The sequence below is a fragment of the Podarcis cretensis genome, assembly GCF_951804945.1.
Source record: "Podarcis cretensis genome assembly, chromosome: 14".
NCBI classification, from domain to species: domain Eukaryota; kingdom Metazoa; phylum Chordata; class Lepidosauria; order Squamata; family Lacertidae; genus Podarcis; species Podarcis cretensis.
This window is the reverse complement of record NC_137183.1, coordinates 5,569,970-5,593,016: the sequence shown is the minus strand read 5'-3', so window position 1 is coordinate 5,593,016 and position 23,047 is coordinate 5,569,970. Positions and strand designations below refer to the sequence as shown.

At 45.8% G+C, this 23,047-nt stretch overlaps 2 protein-coding genes across 3 annotated transcripts in view; both read left to right on the top strand.

Annotated features, from left to right (window-relative positions):
• The window catches only part of TBC1D2B (TBC1 domain family member 2B), a 38,603-nt gene extending 34,525 nt beyond the window's left edge, over positions 1 to 4,078 (top strand). Inside the window, exon 13 of the mRNA XM_079953219.1 lies at positions 80 to 4,078. Coding sequence (XP_079809345.1) covers positions 80 to 275 — 196 coding nt within the window. The 3' untranslated portion in view covers positions 276 to 4,078. The remainder of the gene's footprint in view (positions 1 to 79) is intronic.
• A 7,683-nt stretch (positions 4,079 to 11,761) lies between these two features.
• The window catches only part of DAPK2 (death associated protein kinase 2), a 64,702-nt gene continuing 53,416 nt past the window's right edge, over positions 11,762 to 23,047 (top strand). For both annotated transcript variants that reach the window (XR_013833053.1, XM_079953374.1), the window contains exon 1: positions 11,762 to 11,888. The gene's annotated coding sequence lies outside the window, so the exon portion shown is untranslated. The remainder of the gene's footprint in view (positions 11,889 to 23,047) is intronic.

The window sequence follows — 23,047 nt, the reverse complement described above, 5'->3', positions numbered from 1 at the left end:
GAACCTTGGTGGATTACACGACAAACCCTTTTTAAAGGAATGTGCTTGGTCATCTGCATTTTCTATTTTTTTCCCCCAGGAAACTCATCAGTATTGCTTTTGGGGATCTGAATCCCTTTCCATTGCGCCAGATAAGAAATCGGAGGGCCTACCATCTGGAGAAAGTCCGCCTGGAGCTCATGGAACTTGAAGCCATTCGGGAAGACTTCTTGCGTGAGCGGGAAACTAACCCAGATAAAAGGGACCTCATTAGTGATGATGAAGAAGATGGTTGAGGAACCCCCAGGGGCCAAGACTCTTTCTGGAAGCTTGACCAAAGTTTTGTGGAGTGGCCTCTTCCTTACGGATCCAGCAAAACTAAGCAACGTCAGCTGGAAATTTGCAGGACAGATTTCCAAGTCTTTAGCATGCCGTTGCAGAAATCTCCACCCCCCACCAAAATTTCTCTTTCTGTTTACCTTTTTTGCCAGAGTGTAAAGAGCACTTTTTCTTGCACCTTGCATCTGAGCTGCCACTTTCCCCCTTCTTTGAAGGACTCATTTTTGAAGTGCCTACACATAGGAAGCAGTAGCACAAAGTCCTTAATCTTTTTAATATCCACCATCTTACACTTATTTCCCAGTTGCTTTCCCCACTCTTTCCCCTGCCCCAAAATCCATTTGGGAGAATCACTCCTCATTAGCCTTGAGTATATTGAACTAAGCTGGCATTTTTCATTTGCCAACTAGCATTGGCAGTCCATCTGTTTGTTTAAAACCAGCCCAAATATTGACAGATCTTCAGCATATCTGTGCACGTACTTCAAAACTATGAAAATGTGAAGAGGCCTCATGAGGCCGGCCAAAAGCCTTTCAGTGCTTTTGCCAGGAAGCAAAGTCCTCTGAAGAGATCATTCCACTAGTCCTAGTGGCTCTGTTTTTAGCAAGAAGAATTGCTGAAGTCTGTTTTCACATAGTGCTAAGTGAGCACCTTGAGAACTATTAATAAGGCTGCCTTGGACACCATTGGTCTATCTCTCTTTAAGAACTGGAAGGCAAGAAGTAGTTCTGCTGGAAAAGTTTTCTCTGGATACTACAGGAATGAAGGAAATGGTGCTTTCTAGCTTACATGATACTCTTAAAGGCATAGGAGCCCTCTCCAGAATGGCAGAAGGATATGTTGTGTTTTGCCAGCACCTACCTGTTCTGGCCAGGTGAGGGTGCTCTTGCCTGATGGGCTTCCCCCTCCATGTAATCCCTTAGACCTTGGAGATTTATATTGAGAAGCATTTTTTTTTTTAATCAGTGGCAGATTGCTCAACCAAGCAAGCATGTTGGTTTCACTTAATGACCTGTGAAAGTGCTATAAATTCACCTGATTTTTCTGCCACAGAGAGGTTTGGCATAGATTAACCCTAGAAGAATCAAACAATGTGAATTGTGTATTTGCTTTCTCTTATGAAAGGTTTAATTTCTGATAGTATTTAAACTTGTTTTTTTCTTTTTGCACCTCTGTACTTCTTTCTGTTGCACATTTTTAGGTGCTTGGCTCCTGTCATTTTGCTGAAACTTAACGCCAGTGAAATTACAGGTGGATTCCTTCTATTGTATTATTCTGACCTTTGCAGAAATATGTGTTATCTTAGATACAGTTGATGAACCTGGAGAAAATGAAGGCAGACGGTTCATTACTTTGAGGGATGGGTGTTCTTTTTCATTATTAAAGATGACTGTGCTGAGACCCTCCCCTTCATCTTTCCCACACTTGATGTGCCTTTTTATTAGGCAGTATAATTCTCAAGAAAAAATGGTAGACTACAGTGGGGAGAAGGGAAAAGTAATACCCCACCTTGTCCTCATTAGAAGACACGGATATGAATGCAATAATAATAATAATTTTATTATTCATGTAAAAAAGAATTCCTTCCTTACATGCTGCCCTTCCAAAAGTTGCCATGGCCTTTTCAGCCCTGAGAATGTTTACCTTCATCCAACAAGTGGCCTGCAGTCAAGATTCCTTTCTCTGAAGAACAGTTTCCTCCCCTGCCACCTTGTAAGCTGCTCTTGACAGCAAAGGCTTAGAGATCATTTACAGGAGTGGCGTGCAGGGAATGCGGAGAGAAAGAGCACCTCTCTACTTATTTGCAAGAATCTGTGAGCATGCTATAAAGCCTCTTTTTCCAGACTGTTGCCATCCTCTTTCTGATGGTTTCTAAAATGTACCATTAATTGACAATTTCGTTGTGAGGTTGTTGGAGCTAGGGAATATTTTGGCCATGAAATTTTCACCTGTGCTGATAGCAGTGCAAGAATGTACCATTTTATTTCACTCTATTTCATGTGGCATGTTGGCTTGGTACTATCAGGCAACACTCTCCTTTGACAGCAGGATCAGAACCATCTGTGGGGCAAGCAAGGGAGGACACAGGAGATAGATACAGTGCAAGCTGAACAGATGGGCCTCGGAACACATTAATGCCACTTAGCGTTTTTAAACACATTGTACCTGAATAATACTAAGATTCCTCCGTGTAGTGTTACAGGCACTGTATCTCCAATTCCTGTTGTAAGGAGTGTTGAAACCCACAGATGGCGGCACTTGAATTTATGCCAGGCTGTCAGATTTTCTTAACTGTCTTCTGATAGGGCTGAAAGAGTCTCAAGCCAAATGTGGGGTAGAATATTTTTGTTTTCTTAGCACTTGCTTGTTAAAGGGGATCCATCTGTGTTCATTGAAACTCCTAATTTAGATAGTGAATAGTAGTTGAAACACCTGGCTTTTATATGCTTGAAGAATTCCCACAAACAACTAAACACAGGTGATGGTGGAGAGTGAGACAGCGCCCATTGTGCCAATGTTGTTTTGTAGACGGTTATGTTCAGTGCACCTGAACTCACATGTGAAAGAGTTGTCATTGTCTCCCCCTGGGGGGGGGTGGACCCACTTTGGAATTTGGATGACAAGCTCCTTCTGCCTGACATTTGTGTTCTGGCCTAGAAATCAAACCCGTGAGATAGACCACAGTTCTGTGAGATGATTCCAAGCCTCAAACTGTAGGATGGAACAAGGCAAGAATATTTGAGATCCTAAGAGCAGAGTTCAACAAAGAAAGTTTGAACAACCTCCCCACACCCCTGCCCGCCGCCGCCCAATATGTGCCATCTTTTTCAGGTCTCATTTACTGCAATGAGGTTTTTCTGTTACTCTTTCTTTTTTTGTAAAGAATTTCAAAATGTGTTACATATTATATATGCAAAGTATCTTATGCATGATTTCTCTTATAAGTATTGTATAATCCACACCGCTGAAGCCTTTTGTGCAAGTTTCCAAGTCACAGACCAATTTTCTATTACACTAGAGGCAGAGAGAATGGGGATCAAGCAGTACATGCCTAGCCCTGTACTGCACAGTAGGCAGATTTTCTCTATAGTTTTCAAGTGCTACTCAGTAGGCAGAAACTGATCATTCCCAGTGCCCTTAATCTAGAACAGCATTTGCCAACCTGGAGCTTTTCATGTGTGTTGGACTACAACTCGCATGAGCCCCAGCCAGCACACCCATACAATGCTGGGGCTCATGAGAGTTGTAGTCCAAAACATCTGGAGGGCGCTGAGTTGGCCAGAGCTGATCTGGAGCATCTTTCGTGCAAGCCTGGCTAAAATGAATAGGAAGTGTGGATGAGCCTTCCTCTTTTGAGTGGGGCTTACATGGAATATGTTCCTAGTGGAAAGTCCCTTGTTAAACATTGAACTTGAACAACTTTTTCCTCTTCCTACAGCTACACTGTAGTTGTCTTCTGCATTAGCACGAGGAATTAGGCTTGTCGTTTGTCCGAGCCATTACAAACCACTACGTAGTCAATTTGACAAACACATTCATAATCATGCTTTGCTTCAGTCCCTCATGAAGAAATTTAAAAACTTGTTTCTCTTTTGGTGTTGTTAAACCTTTGTACAGCTCTTAACTCATCCCTTGGGAAGTATTATGTATTAGAAACAACCAGGGATGCGGCACAATGAATGGGTTGCATCCTTGAAATGTAACCTGGTTCTGTACTGGAAATCTTTGCCAAAAACAATAAAAATCAGTAATTTTGTAATGCTTTAGTTTGACTTTGTTGCTAAAATTGAGACTAATAGCGGTTTTAAATCCTGCGTGGGTGTTCTGGGACTCTTTCCAGGGCCTTCAGGCTGGAAGGTTCTGGGGGGGGGGGGGTAGTTACACCTCATTTAGTACCAATAGGAGCAAAATATTACTCTGCCTGGGAAGAGCTTGGTCTGGGGAGCAGCAGTTGATGTGGCCGGTGGTGATGACAGTGGGCGGAAGACCAGCATATACATCCTTTTGGAGGAAGCCTGAGATTCTTCACACAGCCATGTTCTAGCGTTTTCTCGACCCTTCTTTCCTGTGCTGAGAGTGGGGGAGGGGAAGGAGCGGAATCCGGACTCTGCTGCTGAGCAGGAGATGCAACCCCTACTCCTTCTCTTACCAGCATCTGTGGCTACCTCAAACTTCTCCCATTCACTCTCACTCTATGCCAGTGATTCCTCCCTTTCCCCCCAGTCTGAACCTGGTTCAGAATCCCCTTCCGTGTCAGGTGCCTCCTGGACCACTGGCTGCCACCACTCTTCCTTGTCCCACCACTCCCTGACATTAAACTTCTCTTCCCAGTGCCAGAATGTTACCTGCAGCCATTGAGAGGAGACTCGGGAAGGAGTGATCCAATCTAAATGCTGGTGATGATCAGGGTGCCCAGGAAACCCTAGAGCAGTAGGGTTGCCATCTCAGTGATGGCAGTAACATTGTCATTTTACTTCCCATCATGTTTGACACGCCTTGTTTTTCAGTAGCACCAGTTAACTTGGTGGGGCTGGTGGACCATTTTAAAAGATATGCCAAGTGGGGCCTCCAGCCCAGCATTTTCTTGATGCTAAGACACTGGGATTTTGGTTCCAGCCTTCTGGTGACTTTGGAGTTTCAGGCCGAGACATTTTTCCCAGGCCTTTCACTTAGTTCTTTAAAAATGTAGTAGAACAAGGCTGGCAAGACTCCTTCTGAAGGAAGTTTTGCTAAGTTTTCATGCCACCACAAAAAAGGCCCTGAAGCGAGGGCTTATGAGAGCTTGTCCATGATACAAAGCAATAGGGTGTCTATTGTTCCTGACTTTACAGAGAACAGCCCTCTCTGGTTCAAGCCCAGTTTAAGAAATGGTAGCCAACAAAGTACCGTACTTCCATTAGTACAAGGAAGTACTTTGTGGCTTAGCAACAGCGCTTCTTCCTGCACTAGGGTTTTCAGGTCAGGAGCCTGAAAGGAGGTCCCTGGTGATTCTTCCTCTGCAGTCCCTCTCACCACTGAGCTCTAGAGATGGAGGTTAATTTGGGGAGGGGAGGGAGGCAGACTTCCCAACACAAGATTCTTATGCAATAATTGCCATCACCTCCTGCCAGGCTGAAACATGCAAGCTGCACGCATAGTCTTCTAAAGAAAAAATGTGGTTTTGTTTTTAAGGCACTCTCACCAACCTGGATATTCAAGCCCTCCCTTTGCCACCCAAACCGTGACTATGAAATGCAAGAATCTGGCCTTTTATGCCTCATGCCTTTGTAGCTGTAACTGGCTGTATTCAAGTTTTTGTGTCTTAGGGTGGACATATTTTGTAAGAAAAAATTCTACACAAATATTAAAAAAGAAGGAAGAGCAGGAAGGGACTTAAAAGTTTCCTGTCAACAATTATCAGCACCTAGACATTCACTAATATTACTGTCTCTGGTTTTAATTTTTATATGTTGTGAGCAGCCTCATGAGAATTTTTAGGTTAAGAAGCAGAGCACAATACCATATGTAACTCATAATATACTTGAATAAAGCTTGCTGGATTTTTATTTTTGAAGCTAGCTTGTTCCAGAGGACTAGTTTCTTAGCAGCAAATACAAAACAACAACCCTACTGTGACAAAGCTGAGTGAATTTAAAATAGGGATGGGCAACCTATGGGAAACGCATGGACAGAAGCAGCTTAATTATCCTGAGCCCAACAATGGTGGATCAGAATAGTCTTCACTGTCTGGCAATGGGTCTCTGATGGGAGCCTTTTTCCTGCCCTACCTAGAGATGCTGGTGATTGAAGGTGGGGGCTTCCACAGGCAGAGCAGATGTTTTACCACTGAGCTCTGTGATGCCCTTTCTGTGGAGAGGAGAAGATATCTGGAAACCATGTAAGGCTCTCCCCAGAGAAGTTCACCTGGCACCTTCATTATATATTTTAGGTGCCAAGCGAAACATTCCTCTTCAACCAGGTAAAGAACCAGGTAAGTAAAGAAAGGTGGGGCAGTAAGTACAGTATTTAAAAAAACCCTCTGGCATTTTAAAGGCTGGGTGTGACACTATCCAACAGTTTCCCATGCTAAACATGCTTCCTACACAAAGATGTACACAGATTGAGAAGCTGTTTTGCAAAGCAAGATCAAAAGATATAGAACGCACTTGATTTTTCTAAGTATCTCTGCCATCAGCATGTATTGTTTTATCTCTTAATCTCACCCAATTGGTGACAGGAAGGGTTAAGGGCCTCCCAAAGGAGCAGCTACTCTGTCCTCCCCACCTTCCTTGTTGCTTGCCCTGTGTGGTTTGCTTAAAAGAGGCAGTTTACACTTATAAATTATAACTGTAATTTCTCTCTCTATCTCTATCTCTAATCTCGCTCTCTATCTCTATCATCTCTATCTCTAATCTCTCTCTATCTCTATCATCTCTATCTCTAATCTCTCTATCTATCTATCTATCTATCTATCTATCTATCTATCTATCTATCTCTCTATCTCTCTCTCTCTCTAATCTCTCTATCTCTCTCTCTAATCTCTAATCTCTCTCTCTCTAATCTCTCTCTCTCTCTCTAATCTCTCTCTCTAATCTCTCTCTATCTCTATCTCTAATCTCTCTCTCTAATCTCTCTCTATCTCTATCTAATCTCTATCTCTATCTCTATCTCTATCTATCTCTATCTCTATCTCTATCTCTATCTCTATCTCTATCTCTGTCTCTATCTCTGTCTCTATCTCTATCTCTATCTCTATCTCTATCTCTATCTCTACCTCTATCTCTATCTCTATCTCTATCTCTATCTCTATCTCTATCTCTATCTCTATCTCTGGGTGGGTATCTGAAGGTTAATATAAGGATGTGATCCTAATCAAGCTTATTTGAAAATTAACCCTATCAAAGTGACAATACTTTCTTGGGAGAAAATACATTTCAGGATAGGAACATTAATATGAAATGCATGGTTACTCATAAGCCACAGAAGAAGACACCCTTATGGCTAATCATTGTGTACTTTAATGATTAGACCTTTACTCCCTGCCTTATAATAAGAATATAATTGTGTAAGTCTTGTAGGTAGCTATTAAATACATTTTTCTTTAAGAAGGTTTCCCCTGGAATATTAATTGGGCAGCTGTAGAAATTATTTTAGCGCTTTCAGTTTATTGAGTTGGTAATCTTTTGTATTTTATCTTATTGTAGACCACTTTAGAAGCAATTTATAACAAACAAGAGAGAGAGAGAGAGAGAGAGAGAAAGAAAGAGAAAGAAAGAAAGAAAAGTGATTATGGGAAGGGCCAGCCTTGCCAGCAGAAGGCCCCAGGTTCAATCCGCAGCATCTCTAGGTAGGGTTGCAAGAGACTTCTGCCTGAAATCCTGAAGAGCTGCTGCCAGTCAGTGTAGACAGTACAGAGCTAGATGGACTAATGGTTTCACTCAGTATAAGGCAGCTTCTTATGTTCCTATTATATAAAAGAAACTTAGGTAAAAATGTATTATTTTTCATATGTCTGATTGGTTACATGATTTGCTATCCTATACATTGTTCCTGACTTTTATATGCATGTTAACGTTAATCAGCCAGCCAACTAAAGGCATAGCCCGGATTTTTTTTGGCGGGGGGGGGGCAGAACCTCAGTTAGTTATGTAATTTTTATTACTATGTTTTTTGGGGGTAGCTGCCCCTCCCGGGCCCCCCTGGCTCTGTCCATGCAGCCAGCTCACTCCTTAGATGAGTGAAGCAGACAGTGAAATGGGATGAAGTAATTAAGACGGCATCAAGGTGTCTCAGCCAGTTTCCAAAATTCAGGATCTCTTCGCAGCATATAATAATAATAATAATAATAATAATAATAATAATAATAATTTATTATTTATACCCCGCCCATCTGGCTGGGCCTCCCCAGCCACTCTGGGTGGCTTCCATAAAAACCAAAAATACAGTAAAATATCACATGTTAAAAACTTCCCTGAACAGGGCTGCCTTAAGATGTCTTCTGAATGTCAGGTAGTTGTTTATCGCTTTGACATCTGCTGGAAGGGCGTTCCACAGGGCGGGCGCCACTACCGAGAAGGCCCTCTGCCTGGTTCCCTGTAGCTTTGCTTCTCGCAATGAGGGAACCGCCAGAAGGCCCTCGGCACTGGACCTCAGCGTCCGGGCAGAATGATGGGGGTGGAGACGCTCCTTCAGGTATACTGGACCGAGGCCGTTTAGGGCTTTAAAGGTCAGCACCAACACTTTGAATTGTGCTCGGAAACATACTGGGAGCCAATGTAGGTCTTTCAAGACCAGTGTTATATGGTCTCGGCGGCTGCTCCCAGTCACCAGTCTAGCTGCCACATTCTGGATTAGTTGTAGTTTCCGAGTCACCTTCAAAGGTAGCCCCACGTAGAGTGCATTGCAGTAATCCAAGTGGGAGATAACCAGAGCATGCACCACTCTGGCGAGACAGTCCGCAGGCAGATAGGGTCTCAGCCTACGTACCAGATGGAGCTGGTAAACAGCTGCCCTGGACACAGATTTGACCTGTGCTTCCATGGACAGCTGTGAGTCCAAAATGACTCCCAGGCTGCGCACCTGGTCCTTCAGGGGCACAGTTACCCCATTCAGGACCAGGGAATCCTCCACACCTGCCCGCCTCCTGTCCCCCCAAAACAGTACTTCTGTCTTGTCTGGATTCAACCTCAATCGGTTAGCCGCCATCCATCCTCCAACCTCCTCCAGACACTCACACAGGACCTTCACTGCCCTCACTGGTTCTGATTTAAAAGAGAGGTAGAGCTGGGTATCATCCGCATACTGATGAACACCCAGCCCAAACCTCCTGATGATCTCTCCCAGCGGCTGCATATGCCAAAGATGTGTGCTTTTGCTGTTACGTACAGATGCACACTAATTGTGCCTGTTACATTGGAAAATTACTGTAAAATGTGATTTTGTAAGTCATCTTCCCTTGCTGAAATTTTACTTCAGTGGCTTGGCTGCCCTTGATTAACCTTTCTGCTTATTCTGTGGGAAAAATACTTGAGGGCAGTCACACACTTCCTTTGTGTTATCAATGTGAAATAAAGTTTTGCTGCACTGGAAAACCTCAGTATAATTGCTATCCCATAACTGGTGCGGGGGTGTGTGTGTGTGTGTGTGCTGCTGTTCATCCTTTAAAGTGAGAACAGTTTTGTGGAACTGGATGTCTCTTCTTAAAGGGATTGACTGCACAATTCAGCTGTTTGGTCTAGCAGAGCAGTGAACATTGACATTTTTAACTGAGAGGAAATTTAATGATGCCAGGTTATGGGGCTGGTCTGTATGCTCTATCCGCAACAGCTGCTGTGAGGCTGTGTTGGGCGGGGAAAACCCCACTTGAGACATCACCTGAGCCTTTGACCTGCTGTGTGGCATCATCCAAGCCACAAACCCTCAGCCACCCCCTGCCCAGTTGCAATAGCACAGACAGAGGCCCACTCATTTCACTGGGGGCTGCCGGGAGAATATAATGGTTTTATCCACTCTGCCACTATTTGTGGTGCCCAGAGCTGCCATATCTTACTTTTATGGTAGGATGGCTGTGCTAGAGTGCTGTGGGGAGACCCTATATTTTCTGGCTTCTGTAAGGTGAATTCCTTTTCCAGGTGACCACAAGCTTTTCGAGACTTTCCTCCAGTTCCTTCCTTCTGTGACAAACAGGGACATAGCATGAGGTGGAGCCATGACTCCGGGTGCACAGTTTTGACCGGGCGCAAACCAGGTGCCCCCATGTAGGTGGTGGCTTCCACAGGGATCCCAGCCCCACCCAGGTGCATCCTGACGGACCCCATCCCCATGTCCTTCCCAGCCTGCTGCCAGGGGTCTTTGGCCCCAGAGCCCAGCCTGGCCTCACTGCTTGCTCCTTGTTGGACACGCTCCCTGGGCAGTAAGCAAGCGCGGAAGGAGGGAGGCAGGCAATGCCCCAGACTTGGTACTGTACTTCCTTCCATGTGCATGGGGGGGGGGATTTGCCTGCCAAGGGCTGCATTAGCCAGCTGGGCTCCCACCTGCGTGGGTGGCACAGCATGGTTCGGGGGGGGGGGTGTCACTCCTGTGGCATTGGCAGCAAGAGCTGGGCTCATGTGGTGGGCTCCGTTCACCCTCCGTGCCCTGCCAGGTGCCCACACACCAGCACAACAGCAGACTACACTGCGCCGCTGGTAACAAATGATGGTCATATTGTGATTCTTCCTTTTGAATTAGGAGAATCTGCCAGGTGGACTCAACTCAGAGTTCATGAAGAGGCTTCCTCCTCATGAGCAATGCAGGTTTTATGCTCACTGGGGAGGTGAGAGGCACACTTCAGAGCCAGCACAGCAAAGGTGGCTGGGACATGCCAACAGCAACAACAACAGTAATAATAAATTCAAATTTATAATGTAAATGTGAAAGAAGTCTAAACTAATGGGTCTGACTTCTGAGAAGACGTGTCTAGGATTGCACTGCTAATAGCTTAAATTTGCACACAGGTAAATAAGCATTGCTCTGAAGCAAGAAGCAACTTTTATTATGTTGAAAACAGTCTGATCAAGATGATCGGGCGCTGGAGCGTTTTTTATGGGAGGCAGATAATTTAGAAAAAATACCAACCAAAGGGCTGGGGGACAGTGGATAGAGAGAGATTCTTTAGTTAGGTGGAACTTGTGAGGACATCCTCTAAAATTGGTGACCCTTAGCTTAGGCGGCTTCCTAAATGAATTAGACAAATTGATAAACATAAGAGCATAAGAAGAACCTTCTGGATCAGGCCAAAGAAGGCCCACCCAGTTCGGGATCCTGTTTCCTGTGGGAACCACAAGAGCTCTCGCCCTGCCTCTGGTTTCCAGCAACTGCTATTCAAAAGCATTGCTGCCTCCTGCGGTGGAGGCCGGGCAGAGCCATCAAGGCCAGTAGCCTTGAATTGGTCTCATCCTGGGGGAGGAAGGCCCAGAGTAAAACGAAGTGTGTGACGGACTTTCTTTTCTCTGTCCTGAATCTTTCAACCTTCAGCTTCATTGGGTGCTCAGGAGTCCCAGTGTTAGGAGAGACACAGACTTTTCTCTATCCACTTTCCACATGGCATGCGTAATTTTACAAACTTCTATCGCGTCGCCTCTTACTCGCCTTTTCTGTAAACTAAAAAGCCCCAGACGCTACAAATTCTTTTCGCAGCCTCCCCTGATCACTTTCTTCACCCTTTCCAAAGATGAGCCTCTCCCTCGTTTCTTAGCTTATGCGCCTGCAGGATGCCCAGAAGGAAAACGCGCTTCTATATTATTTCGAGAGCATCCTCGGGATCGCCACCCGTTGCGCTGTCCACCCGGCCTCTTTGTTCCAGGTCTTGCAGCCTGCCGTCTGCCGAGGAGAGCGGTGGGAGCGCGAAGTTGGCAGCGGCCGCCTGGCATTGTTCCGCCAAAAGCCGGCAGGAGGCGCCCGGGACTGGGCCGCAGCCCAGGACCAGCGGATCCGCCTCCTCCCCGCCTGCCCGGCGCACCATCTCCTGTCCCGGAGGCAGCCTCGGCGTGCGCCCTTGCCTGCCTGCCCGATCGTCCGTTCAGCTGCGCGCCCTGTCGCCGCTTCCCCCGGTGAGTAGCCCCTTTCCTCCAGCCGCGCGCCCGCTTGCCCTGCTCCTCCGCCCCAGGCAGGATCAGCCCCCTCGAGCCCAGGCGGCTTCCCTTCCTCGCCAGCCCCTCCGGGCGCCGCGCTCCCAGCCTCTCCTCCACGCGCCGGGACGAGAGCGGAGAAAATGGCTGGAGAGAAGCTTTTCTTCGCCCTCTCCAAAGGGTGGGAGATGGAGGGCAGGAAAACGGCGAACCTCCTTCATGCGGGGTCCAGTTGAACTCTGGAAATCGCTGCCGCCAGAGCTGTAGAGTTGGGCAGCTTTAAAAAGGGATTTGGCCATGTCCTGGAGGAGGAGAAGGTTACACATGGATATTGTGTGGAGCATCCCGTATCAGAGGTAGCACACCTTCGTATCAGTTGTTGAGGAGGAGCAGTGGAGACCTAGAGGGGGGCACCCCAGGGCATCTGGTTGTGGGCCACTGAGGGAGGAAAAAGGATGAACTTGGGGGGCCTTGTTTGATCTGATCCAGCTATGGCATTGATTGTGCTCTTGCAATTCCCGTTTTCTAACGGTGATCCCATGTCCACTAGTTAATTAGCTGATCTCTAATGGGGATTTCAGTTTCACTCATCAATATTTGGTGTGCCTTCATAACTCTAATTATTACTGCAAAAGGACTTGTAAAGTGTATTTCAGTGGGAAGGGTTTTCTAAAAAAAAGGGGGGGATCTTTAGCCTGCACTTCTGGCTATATGGGTGCTTTAATAGATGCCTCCTAACTCCCCCCCCCCCCCCGTCCACTAAGAGTAATGGGCACCTCTGCCTTCTGCTCTTTCTTTGTGTCAAATCATTTTCAATGCTTCCAGCTCCCTAGCCATCCTTAGCCCAGGAAGGCATTTCTGAGTACTGCCTAACTCTCCTTTAGGTTCCGAGGTAAATGTATATATCAGATATTTTTCTATGTATTGGGATTTTTGTTCTCTCAGGGACCTTGACAATCACTGCATCTTCAGTTAGTGATCAACTGGGTATTTATATCCAGATATTGGATGCTTGAGTTTTAGGGCACTGGCTTTAACAGAGGTTTGTTAGCGAGAATGCTCCGTTCCCTTGTTGTTGATAAGCAAATACGAGGCAGAAATGTAATAGACTTGTTAAAATTCAGTTTTTTGGCAACCCTACTCTCAGATGCACCAGGCTGCCTGAAAATGCACTGGAGATTAGCAGATTAGTGGAAAGAAATCTGCAGTACAGTCCCGTATAGGTTGATTCAAAATTAAGTTGTGCTTTCCCTCAGGCACATGTGCTTAGGACTGTAGCCTTGATGTACGCATGAGGCATAGTTTCTTGCATGAGGAGCTGGTGTTGTTTGCACTGCATGACGAGTCGTCCACTTCACCATGAATTGTGGGACTTAACTCATGACCTGATCTTCTTTAAATAGATAATATACGAATGGCAAATGCCACTGATTTTTTAAAAATAAGATTTTATTAAAAGATTTTCCGTCAGTAAAAAGAGTACATTCAGCATCTCTAATTTCAAATCGTAGATTGTAGAGGTCAGAGGCACCAGCTTGCAAGGGTGATTAGGGGGCCACGTCACACACCTAACCTCAGGACTGTCAGAATAAGCCCTGGGGCAGAGCCGAATGCGGTGGCTGCCCGGCTTCAATGCCTCCTTCTCCTCCGCAGCAGCAGAAGGAAGAGAAGGAGCAGCCACTGGAACCACACTATGCTGGGCCCTGTGCTCAGCCTCCTCCATCCCCTCAACACTGGGGGCCCCTGGCTCCATCCCAAAATATATTGGAGGGCAAAACAACTCAGCCCCCAGGAGTTGGTGCTCCTGTTACAGGCCAATTATAGTCAACTTGGGACAATTTTGTTGTAGGCAATGTGAGGTTTGAGGCAGGGTAAGAGAAGTGGGACGCAGGTGGCGCTGTGGGTTAAAGCCTCAGCGCCTAGGACTTGCCGATCGAAAGGTCGGCGGTTCGAATCCCTGCGGCGGGGTGCGCTCCCGCTGCTCGGTCCCAGCGCCTGCCAACCTAGCAGTTCGAAAGCACCTCCGGGTGCAAGTAGATAAATAGGGACCGCTTACCAGCGGGAAGGTAAACGGCGTTTCCGTGTGCGGCTCTGGCTCTGGCCAGAGCAGCGATGTCACGCTAGCCATGTGACCCGGAAGTGTCTCCGGACAGCGCTGGCCCCTGGCCTCTTAAGTGAGATGGGCGCACAACCCCAGAGTCTGTCAAGACTGGCTCGTACGGGCAGGGGTACCTTTACCTTTACCTTTTAAGAGAAGTGGGGAGATGGAGGGGAGAAAAAGGGGAAAGGGGGTGAGAGAGACCATAAACTTTCCTTCTTTGCAAAGTATGAGTGGTGCTTTTTTTTGGTCAGTGTCATGTGGATGGGTGTCTTATTTTTGCAGGCAGACTGAGAGATCAGAGGGCCAAGGGGATGGTTGCCAAGACAATGACCAACCCCCCCACTCCACCCCTGACAACATATAAATCAATATGGCTAACCTAAGCTAGCAGACACCACAGTTGTGTGAATTGGATCTTATCCTGAGGTGGGCCTGGGATCCACCCATCTGTTCCTGTTGCCATCTTCTTGGAAGTCTGTGGGTTGGAATAGGGCAGCCTTCACCAAGCTGCTGCTCTCCAGATGTTTGGGACTTCCACTCCCATCAGTCTCAGCTGGCACAGCTGTACATCTGACTTTATCCTCTACTACCAATCTACTAGAGGAGTGGGAACCCTATCTCCTTCTTCTTAACGGATCGTCCTATCTCTAAATAAGACATCTTAAGAAGACATCTTAAGGCAGCCCTGTTCAGGGAAGTTTTTAATCTGTGATATTTTACTGTATTTTTGGTTTCTATGGAAGCTGCCCAGAGTGGCTGGGGAAACCCAGCCAGATGGGCGGGGTACAAATAATAAATTATTATTATTATTATTATTATTATTATTATTATTATTATTACAACATCTGTTAGGGTTGCCATGCGCCTGGAATTTCCCAGACATATCCAGAATTCCGTGCTCAGCCGCGGTGTCCAGGCAGAAATCTCAGAAATATCCAGGAAAATCCAGACATATGGCAACCCTAACAGAAGCAGAACTGTGACAGCAAAGCTCAACAACTTTGCCCAAGCCCATCCAGCCCCCTTCCCCCAAAACAACTTTCACCCCAAAAGCTCAACCTTCGCTTCTGTCAGCCCTGGCACCTACAGCTGTGCTGACTGGGTCTGATGGGAGCTGTAGTCCAGAACATCTGGAGGACACCGGGTTGAAGAATGCTGGAACAGGAAGCAGGAAATACTCTTGCCCTTGTCAGTGTAAAGAGCACCCTTGTTTACACAAAGTTCTGATTACATTTTCTTTGTCCCTTGTGGGGAAAAGGAGCAACAATAAGAACAGGAACCCTGATTTCATGTACATGCTTATAAAATGTACACCAGCGATAAATTTACTTCTGAAAACTTAACCTTACTAACCCTGATTCTAGAAGAAAAGTGAGCGATTTCCATTTTAGGAGCACTTTCCAGTTGATTGGCGGCACCAGCAACTGTGATTCCTTCCTTGAGTTGCCTACTAGCAGAGCACAGGCTTGGAGTGCTGGTATCCCAGGCTCAATCCTGGCACCTCAGGGCTCAGAGCCAGTGTGGTGTAGTGGTTAAGAGCGGTAGATGCATAATCTGGTGAACCGGGTTCGCGTCTCTGCTCCTCCACATGCAGCTGCTGGGTGACCTTGGGCTAGTCACAATTCTTGAAGTCTCTCAGCCTCACTCACCTCACAGAGTGTTTCTTGTGGGGGAGGAAGGGAAAGGAAAATGTTAGCCGCTTTGAGACTCCTTCGGGTAGTGATAAAGTGGGATATCAAATCCAAAGTCTTCTTCTTCTCCTCCTCCTCCTCCTCCTCCTCCTCAAGACCCTGGGGAACCACTGCCTGTCACAGCAACTGGGCCTGGGCTAGGTGGGCTAAAGGTTTGAGCCAGCATAAAGCAGATCAATTTATTCTTACCTTGCAAAAAAGATTACCCAATAATGGGATGCACAGCAAAGAGCACCTGCTCTTTCTTTTGGGGGTGTTTCAAAGTAAACAGGGGTGGGGGTGTTGTTAGAGGCTCTTTACCTGAATGTTTGAAGGGAATCTTTTCCTATCTCTCAGGCCAAAGCTTGAGTGTGCTCCATAGGAACTCAGTTGACTCATACTGAGTTGGACTGTTGATTCATCTCACTCAGCATTGTCTACACTGACTGGCAGCAGCTGTCATGAGGTTTCATGCCGGCGGCATTCCCATCCCTACCTGGAGATGTCAGAGCAGGTGTTCTGCCACGAAGCCACAGTTGCTCTGGCTCTTGTTACTGACTGAAGATAATTCCTTGCATTTGGAGTGCTTGTAACATGAGCCTCGGAGTCCCACTGATTGCGAATTTCCAAGGAGGAGTGCAGTCACAGACTGGTGCTGCTTCTCTTTTTAAGTAAACAGTAGGAAAGTAAAGAAATAAACCATTCTGCCCCAGCCTGGTGCCCTCTAGGTATTGCTGTACTGTACGTTGTTTTTAACTGCTTTTATCAATATGCTTTAATTAATGTAATGAGAGTGAAGGATGGGCAAGAAATTAAAATAACTACTATAACTACTAATATCACCCCTGATGGGAGCTGTGGTTCAAAATGGCTGAAAGGCACCAGACTGAGCTTGTTATATCCATATGTATGTATGTATGTATGTATGTATGTATGTTCGTGTGTGTGTATGTGTTAGTGAGGTAATGAGAAGATACTGCTTAGGTCTGGTTGGCTTAATGATGGTTTATGAACATCTGCAATTATATTTAATAAGACCTGCTGTCTTATGATGAAAAGGAAGGAATTTATTTATTTCTGTTATTCATTCTGTGACAGTTTGCTGAACCATTCAGTGGTGTCTGGATTGTAAGCTTCTTGTGGGCAGGGACCTGCATTTTTGTGTTTGTCGATGTAACAGACTATGAATTTTCAGACATTCAGAAACATGGGATTATTCGGACTCACCTGCAGCGCAAACATCATCATCGACCATCATTATATATACAGTATATCTCTCTGTGTGTGATTTAGCTGACATCAATAAAATTACCAGCTTGGTCACAGTAGAATGATAAGTGTGCAGCAAATCAAAATGAATGAAGTTAAAGAATAATGCTATGTTAGAGACTGGTTCAAGTAGGCATGATGTAAGTTAATTACACTGTCATTTTGCCAATCTGCTGAGTGACTGTTACTCCTGCATATTGTCCATTTTTCATTGCTCTCCTTTCTCATTCTTGTTCAAGAGGAATGTGGGTGGATCAAACAATATTCGGCAAACAGAGAAATCCATTGTAAGTGTTTTGAACCTGACTTTCAGAATAAGGGGAGTGAGGGGCCAGAGGGTCACTCGTGGCTGTGAAGGAGCAAGATTCTGTGCACAGCTAGGGATGCTGAAGCCTGCTGAGTTCTTTCTGCCCATCTTTCTCTCCGACCAACTGCTCTCTCTTTTCCCCTTTTATGTCTGTCTTTCTCTGTTACCCATTTCTTCCCCCTGCCGTCTCATTTATTACTATTGCTATACATTTATTTATACCCCGCCTTTTTCCCTGACGGGACTCAAGGCAGTTTATAGAAAAGAACCGCTAAACAATAATAGAAAAAGCAGTAATTAAAAAACATTGATAGAATTAAAACTACACACGTATATTTAAAGTCCTGTTTAAAACATACAAATAATTACAATAAAAGAGCACAGCACCTGCCCTTTCATTAAGAGCAGTCAGTTCCCAAAAGCCTGTTAGAACAAGGATAGAAAGGAGGGAGCCACTCACTTTCACAGTGCAGACGTACTCTAGCTTTGACTGTGCAAATGTACTCCTGGCCACTGCAGAGACCTGGACATCCCTGTTTAGGGTGGAGTCCGGTAGCATACCCCAAACTGCAAACCTGTGCCTTCACAGGGAGAGCTACCCCACCCAGCACAGACTGAATTCTTAGTCATTGTTCTGCTTTCCAAATGACCAAAAGTACCTCTGTCTTGTCTGGACTAACTTTCAATTTGTTCAACCTCATCCAATCCATTCCTGACACAACTTGCTTGGATTTGGGTGGAAAAGAGAAATATAGCTGAGTGTCATCAGCATCCTGGTGACACCAAACCCCAAAACTCCAGACAACCTCTCTCAGCTGCACTTCATGAGAGGGGATGTTCAGGAGTGATCATGTCAACCGCCATTCCAGAGATCCACCAGGGCTTTGACAGAATCACCTGCCAAGGCAATAGGAAACTCCAAAAGAACCATCAGGAAACCATCCAGATCCATCAGCTTTCTGGGGCAGACCATCTTAATCGGTCCCTCACCCCTGGAGAGGTTCTCAGTTCCAAAGAATCTAAACCCCACCGGTAATGATCTGACCATGACAAGGGAATGGTAGAAATTTCCTTCACTCTGTTAATCACCATCTTTCCATCCTCATCTTCCCTTTGCGCCTTGCCCTGTTGTGTCCTTCTCACACTGCCCTCCAGCTGTAGGACACCTTGAAAAGGACACAACAGCTCACGGCCCCCTGTGCCCTTTTTTTGAAAAGGCATTTATTATTTAAACTATTTTCAATGCCGCAGTTTATGAACAAGGAGAAGGAGGTGAAGCATAATTCCAGGTGTCTGGAAATGTGTCATTTTTACAACAGTGGGGTAATCTGTGCTACAGGGAGAGACCAATTAGCTATCTCCCGACATTATTCTAAGCTTAATTGCCTAGTATCATAATTAATTGCCATGAGGACTACACCACAAACTCACATCATTTTTGCACCAGTTTAACTGTCATGGTTTCCCTTAGAGAATCCTGGAAACCATAGTTTGCTTGGGTTGCTGAAAATTCTCCAGTGGGGATCCTTAGCTCTCCTCACACAGCATTAGTTCCTGGTGGATTCCTGGCAGAGAAAAAGATGGCTTAAGCCACCTTCGCTTTGCTATGTAGATATGTCCAAAGGCTTCCATGGTACAATGACAAGTTGGCTGCAGCTGAGGAGACTGGAATGATGTAGGGAGGCCGACTCTGAGAGTGTGGGAGACATTCCTGAACTTTCTTTTCTTTGGGCTGTCCCTCTCCCTCTATCCTGTGGTTTCTGAAGGCCTGGGTGTCGCTTATAGTCGCAACCCTGGCAAATAGCTGGTCTCCCTGGCTGAGAATTAGTTGCAGAGAAGAGTCAAAGGAGAGGAGGACTAGGTTGCCCTTAACAAAGATGGCTTACCTGAGCCACTGAACAAAAGCTCCTTGCCTGCCTGACCTTGGCTCTGAAGAGCAGTGGCGTAGCGTGTGGGGTGCAGGGGGGGCCGGCCGCACCGGCCGCAACATCTGGGGGTTAGGGTTAGGGGTAGGGTTAGGGGGCGCAAATCCACGGGTTAGGGGGCGCAAATTACTTGCCTTGCCCCGGGTGCTGACAACCCACACTACGCCACTGCTGAAGAGTAACTTCAGAGAATGCATCCTTAACCTGGTGCCCTCCAGATGTTTTTGTTGGACCAAGTAATTGGAAGCCGTAAGTCCAAAACATCTGCAGGGCATCATGTCGGCAAAGGCTGCCCCTCGGTGACCTCACATTCCACACCAAAGCCACAAGAATCCTTGACACGGCACATTAAGAAAATTGTCTGTCTGAGGAATTCCCAGTCTTTGATGTGATGCATATCTTTGGGTAAGCGTCATGTCCAACTCAGCCTTGCTTGACCCATAATTTACCTTTTTCTTTTTCTTTTTCTCTCCATTATGGGTGGCAAGTATTTGTGGTAAGTTTTGAAACGTATGAGTTCTCCATAACGGTGCCCTCTGCCCTGGAGAATCTAAAATCCAGCCCCACTAGATTCTCTGGTCTCCCTTATGCTGATCTGCTACAATTGATGCTCAAAAGCCTCGTTTTTCACCAGAGCATCTTTGCTCTTGCATTCCCCCTGCACTACAGCTCTGAGCTTTTGGTGGTAGCTGGCCTGTCCAGAGCCAGTGTGGTGTAGTGGTTAAGAGCGGTAGTCTCGTAATCTGGTGAACCGGGTTCACGTCTCTGCTCCTCCACATGCATCTGCTGGGTGACCTTGGGCTAGTCACGCTTCTTTGAAGTCTCTCAGCCCCACTCACCTCACAGAGTGTTTGTTGTGGGGGAGGAAGGGAAAGGAGAATGTTAGCCGCTTTGAGACTCCTCCGGGTATTGATAAAGCGGGATATCAAATCTAAACTCTTCTTCCATCAAAGTTTTGGAAAGATTTCTCTGGAGGGGTGTGCACACACATGGGAGAGGCAGCATGGGACCATGGATAAGAAGCTGGGGAGAGGCGGAGGCAGAAAAAAGCACAGGCTTCCCAGCCTTTCATGCCTGCCTTGCAAACTTTCCTCTCTTGTGCTATCATTCATAGCTAGGCAGGTTTCAGCATGAAAGCCCAGCTTTCTTGGTGGTGGTTCCAAGACCTTGGAATGAGCTCCCCATGGAGATCTGCTTGGCTCCTCTTTCTTTTCAGACAAAGTGAAAACATTTTGATTCATACAGGAGTTTAATATTTTGTTTTGCTGCCATTTTAAATTATGAATCTCCTCAGCAAGGGTATTCCACAATTTTGGCACTGCCATCAGTAACTGTTTCAGATCTGTAGTTTTAACGCTGCAGATGCTGTTGTAACGCTGTTTGTTTTCTGCTGGTAAGCTGCTCTTTGTTTTAGTCAAAGACTGGGATATAAACTTTAAAAAATAGTAGACAGGCAAATCAAATTTCCAGGTTTTGATATGTAATCTTGAGGGCTGGGAACTTGTGTAAGCTAACATTCTGAGGCGCTTAATAGATGGCAGAAGCTGATGGCCCTGACCCAAGTTAACTGACCCAAGCATACTTGGCCCTGGCCCAAGCGTACCTGTTGTGACATTAATGCTGAGCACAGCAAATGTTCTTTAGAAAGAGGCGTGGCTGCAAAAGCACATAGGTAGCCTGCATACAGGAATCTGGGAGTGGAATGCTTGAAAACTAGGGCCGCTTGAAAATGCTTTGGCAATAAAGGACACCCTGCCATAAAGTGGTGTTATGTGAACTTCAGTGGAATCGACCTTGATACATGTCTCCAAGAATGCTAGCTATAGCCATATCTGGATCAGGATGGCTTAGCCAATGTAGTTCATGCAGTGGTAACCTTGAGACTGGATGACTTCAATGTGGCCTGTGTAGGACCACCCCTGGACCTGATCCAGAAGCTTCACCTGGCAGTAGGCAGTGCCTGGTTCAAGGCTCTTGTGCTGATATTCAGAGCCCTGAACAACTTTGGTCCAGGATGCCCTAAGGACCACCCTTATATCCAAGCCTGATCATCCGAGATCATCCAGAGGAGCTTTGTTGTTCCCCATGCCTCAGATGTCTGCCCGGGTTCAGCTAGAAGTTGGGCGCTTAGTGTTGCCAGTCCTATGCTGTATCGAACTGTCCTCCAGCAGAGACTTGTCACAGACACAAGCCTCCCTTTGACCTTCCAAGTGTCTCTTGAAGTCCGTCTTATGTGGACAGGACTTTTGCAGCTGTTTATTTATTTTATTTTTTTGACTGGCCAATCATCTTAGCGATTATCTGTATCTTTATATTTAAAATTGTGTTTTATGTTTTGACATATTATACCATCTTTATATTTTATGATATGGTGGTATTTAAATGGTTTTATAAATACAACAGTGCAGTGAGAGATCTCAAGATGAAACTAAGCCACAGCAGAGTCTCCTTGTTAGGCAAAATGTAATTTTTTCCTTGATAGGCTTTTTTTGCTCACTTTTATTATCAGTCCTGTGTTGATTACAGCCAGCTGGCCAATGAGGCAAAATACAAAGTATAAAATACAAAATAACAACCTCAATAAAACCAATTTTTAAAAAAGAAACAAGCTAAAAATTAATGATCAAAGCAGGTCCAGGAAAGAAGAGAAGATACAGATATTTTGGCAGCTGCTCGGTCATCAAATAATTGGTCTCCTCAAGGAAGTTACTTAGAAGGGTCTTGTCAGGGAACTGCCATTGGAGCCAAGGGTGGTGGTAAGGCTCCCCAATGACGCTGGAGAGGGAACCACAAGGAGAGAGGGGGAGCGTCCGCTGGGGAAGGAAATAGACGTGACGCCAGGGAGGAAGGGGAGGCTGAGGGAACTTCGGCGAGAAGGCTCCAGGACTCTTCCAGTGAAGCCAGCGGGGAGAGCACAGGACCTCCCCTTGGGACGCTCACTCTGCGCAGAAAGCTTCCGCGCAGAGAAGCTAGGCGGCGACTTGGTGTCAAAGAACTTTTATGTTGGAGGAAATTCAGGAAACACCCACTGACGGATTCTGCCAGTGATTGAGACAGTCACGGAGTACTGACTGTCCAGTCAGGGGAAAGTTTTAACCAAACTACTCCGCTTGGAGCAGTTTGCGCCTTACGCACAAGCAACCCCAAACCCCATTACAGGTCTCTAAGGATTGGCCAGGATACTTTATCATAAGAGGGGATATATTAGGCATTCTCCAACCCCCTTCTGACGGTTCCCTCTTCGGGCGGTTCCCTCACTGCGAGAAGCCAAGTTACAGGGAACCAGGCAGAGGACCTTCTCGGTAGTGGCACCTGCCCTGTGGAACGCCCTCCCATCAGATGTCAGAGATAAACAACTACCTGACATTTAGAAGACATTTGAAGGCAGCCCTGTTTAGGGAAGCTTTTAATGTTTGATTATAGTATTTTAATATTTTTTTGGAAGCCGCCCAGAGTGGCTGGGGAAGCCCAGCCAGATGGGTGGGGTATAAATAATAAATAATAAATAAATAATAATAATAATAATAATAATAATAATAATAATAATAATAATAATAATAATTAAAAACTACAGTAAAACAACACATGAGAGACTATTTCAGACTATTTCAGTAAAATGAATCAATAAAATAGCTCTTCTTGAAAAATTAAATATGGCATGCAGTTATTGGATCAGGCCCAATGATAAGCACTGGACTGACTCAACTAAAGCTTTTATAACAGAAGGTGGTTGCTTTAAAATCTCTGATAGTTGGTGGTTATTGGGAATTTGAGTGAAAGTTGGTGGAAATGTGTCTCTCACATACCTGACTTGCTGAAGGAGAGTTTTTTGGTGCAAATCTGACTAGAGAATGAGATGCTTGTCTTTT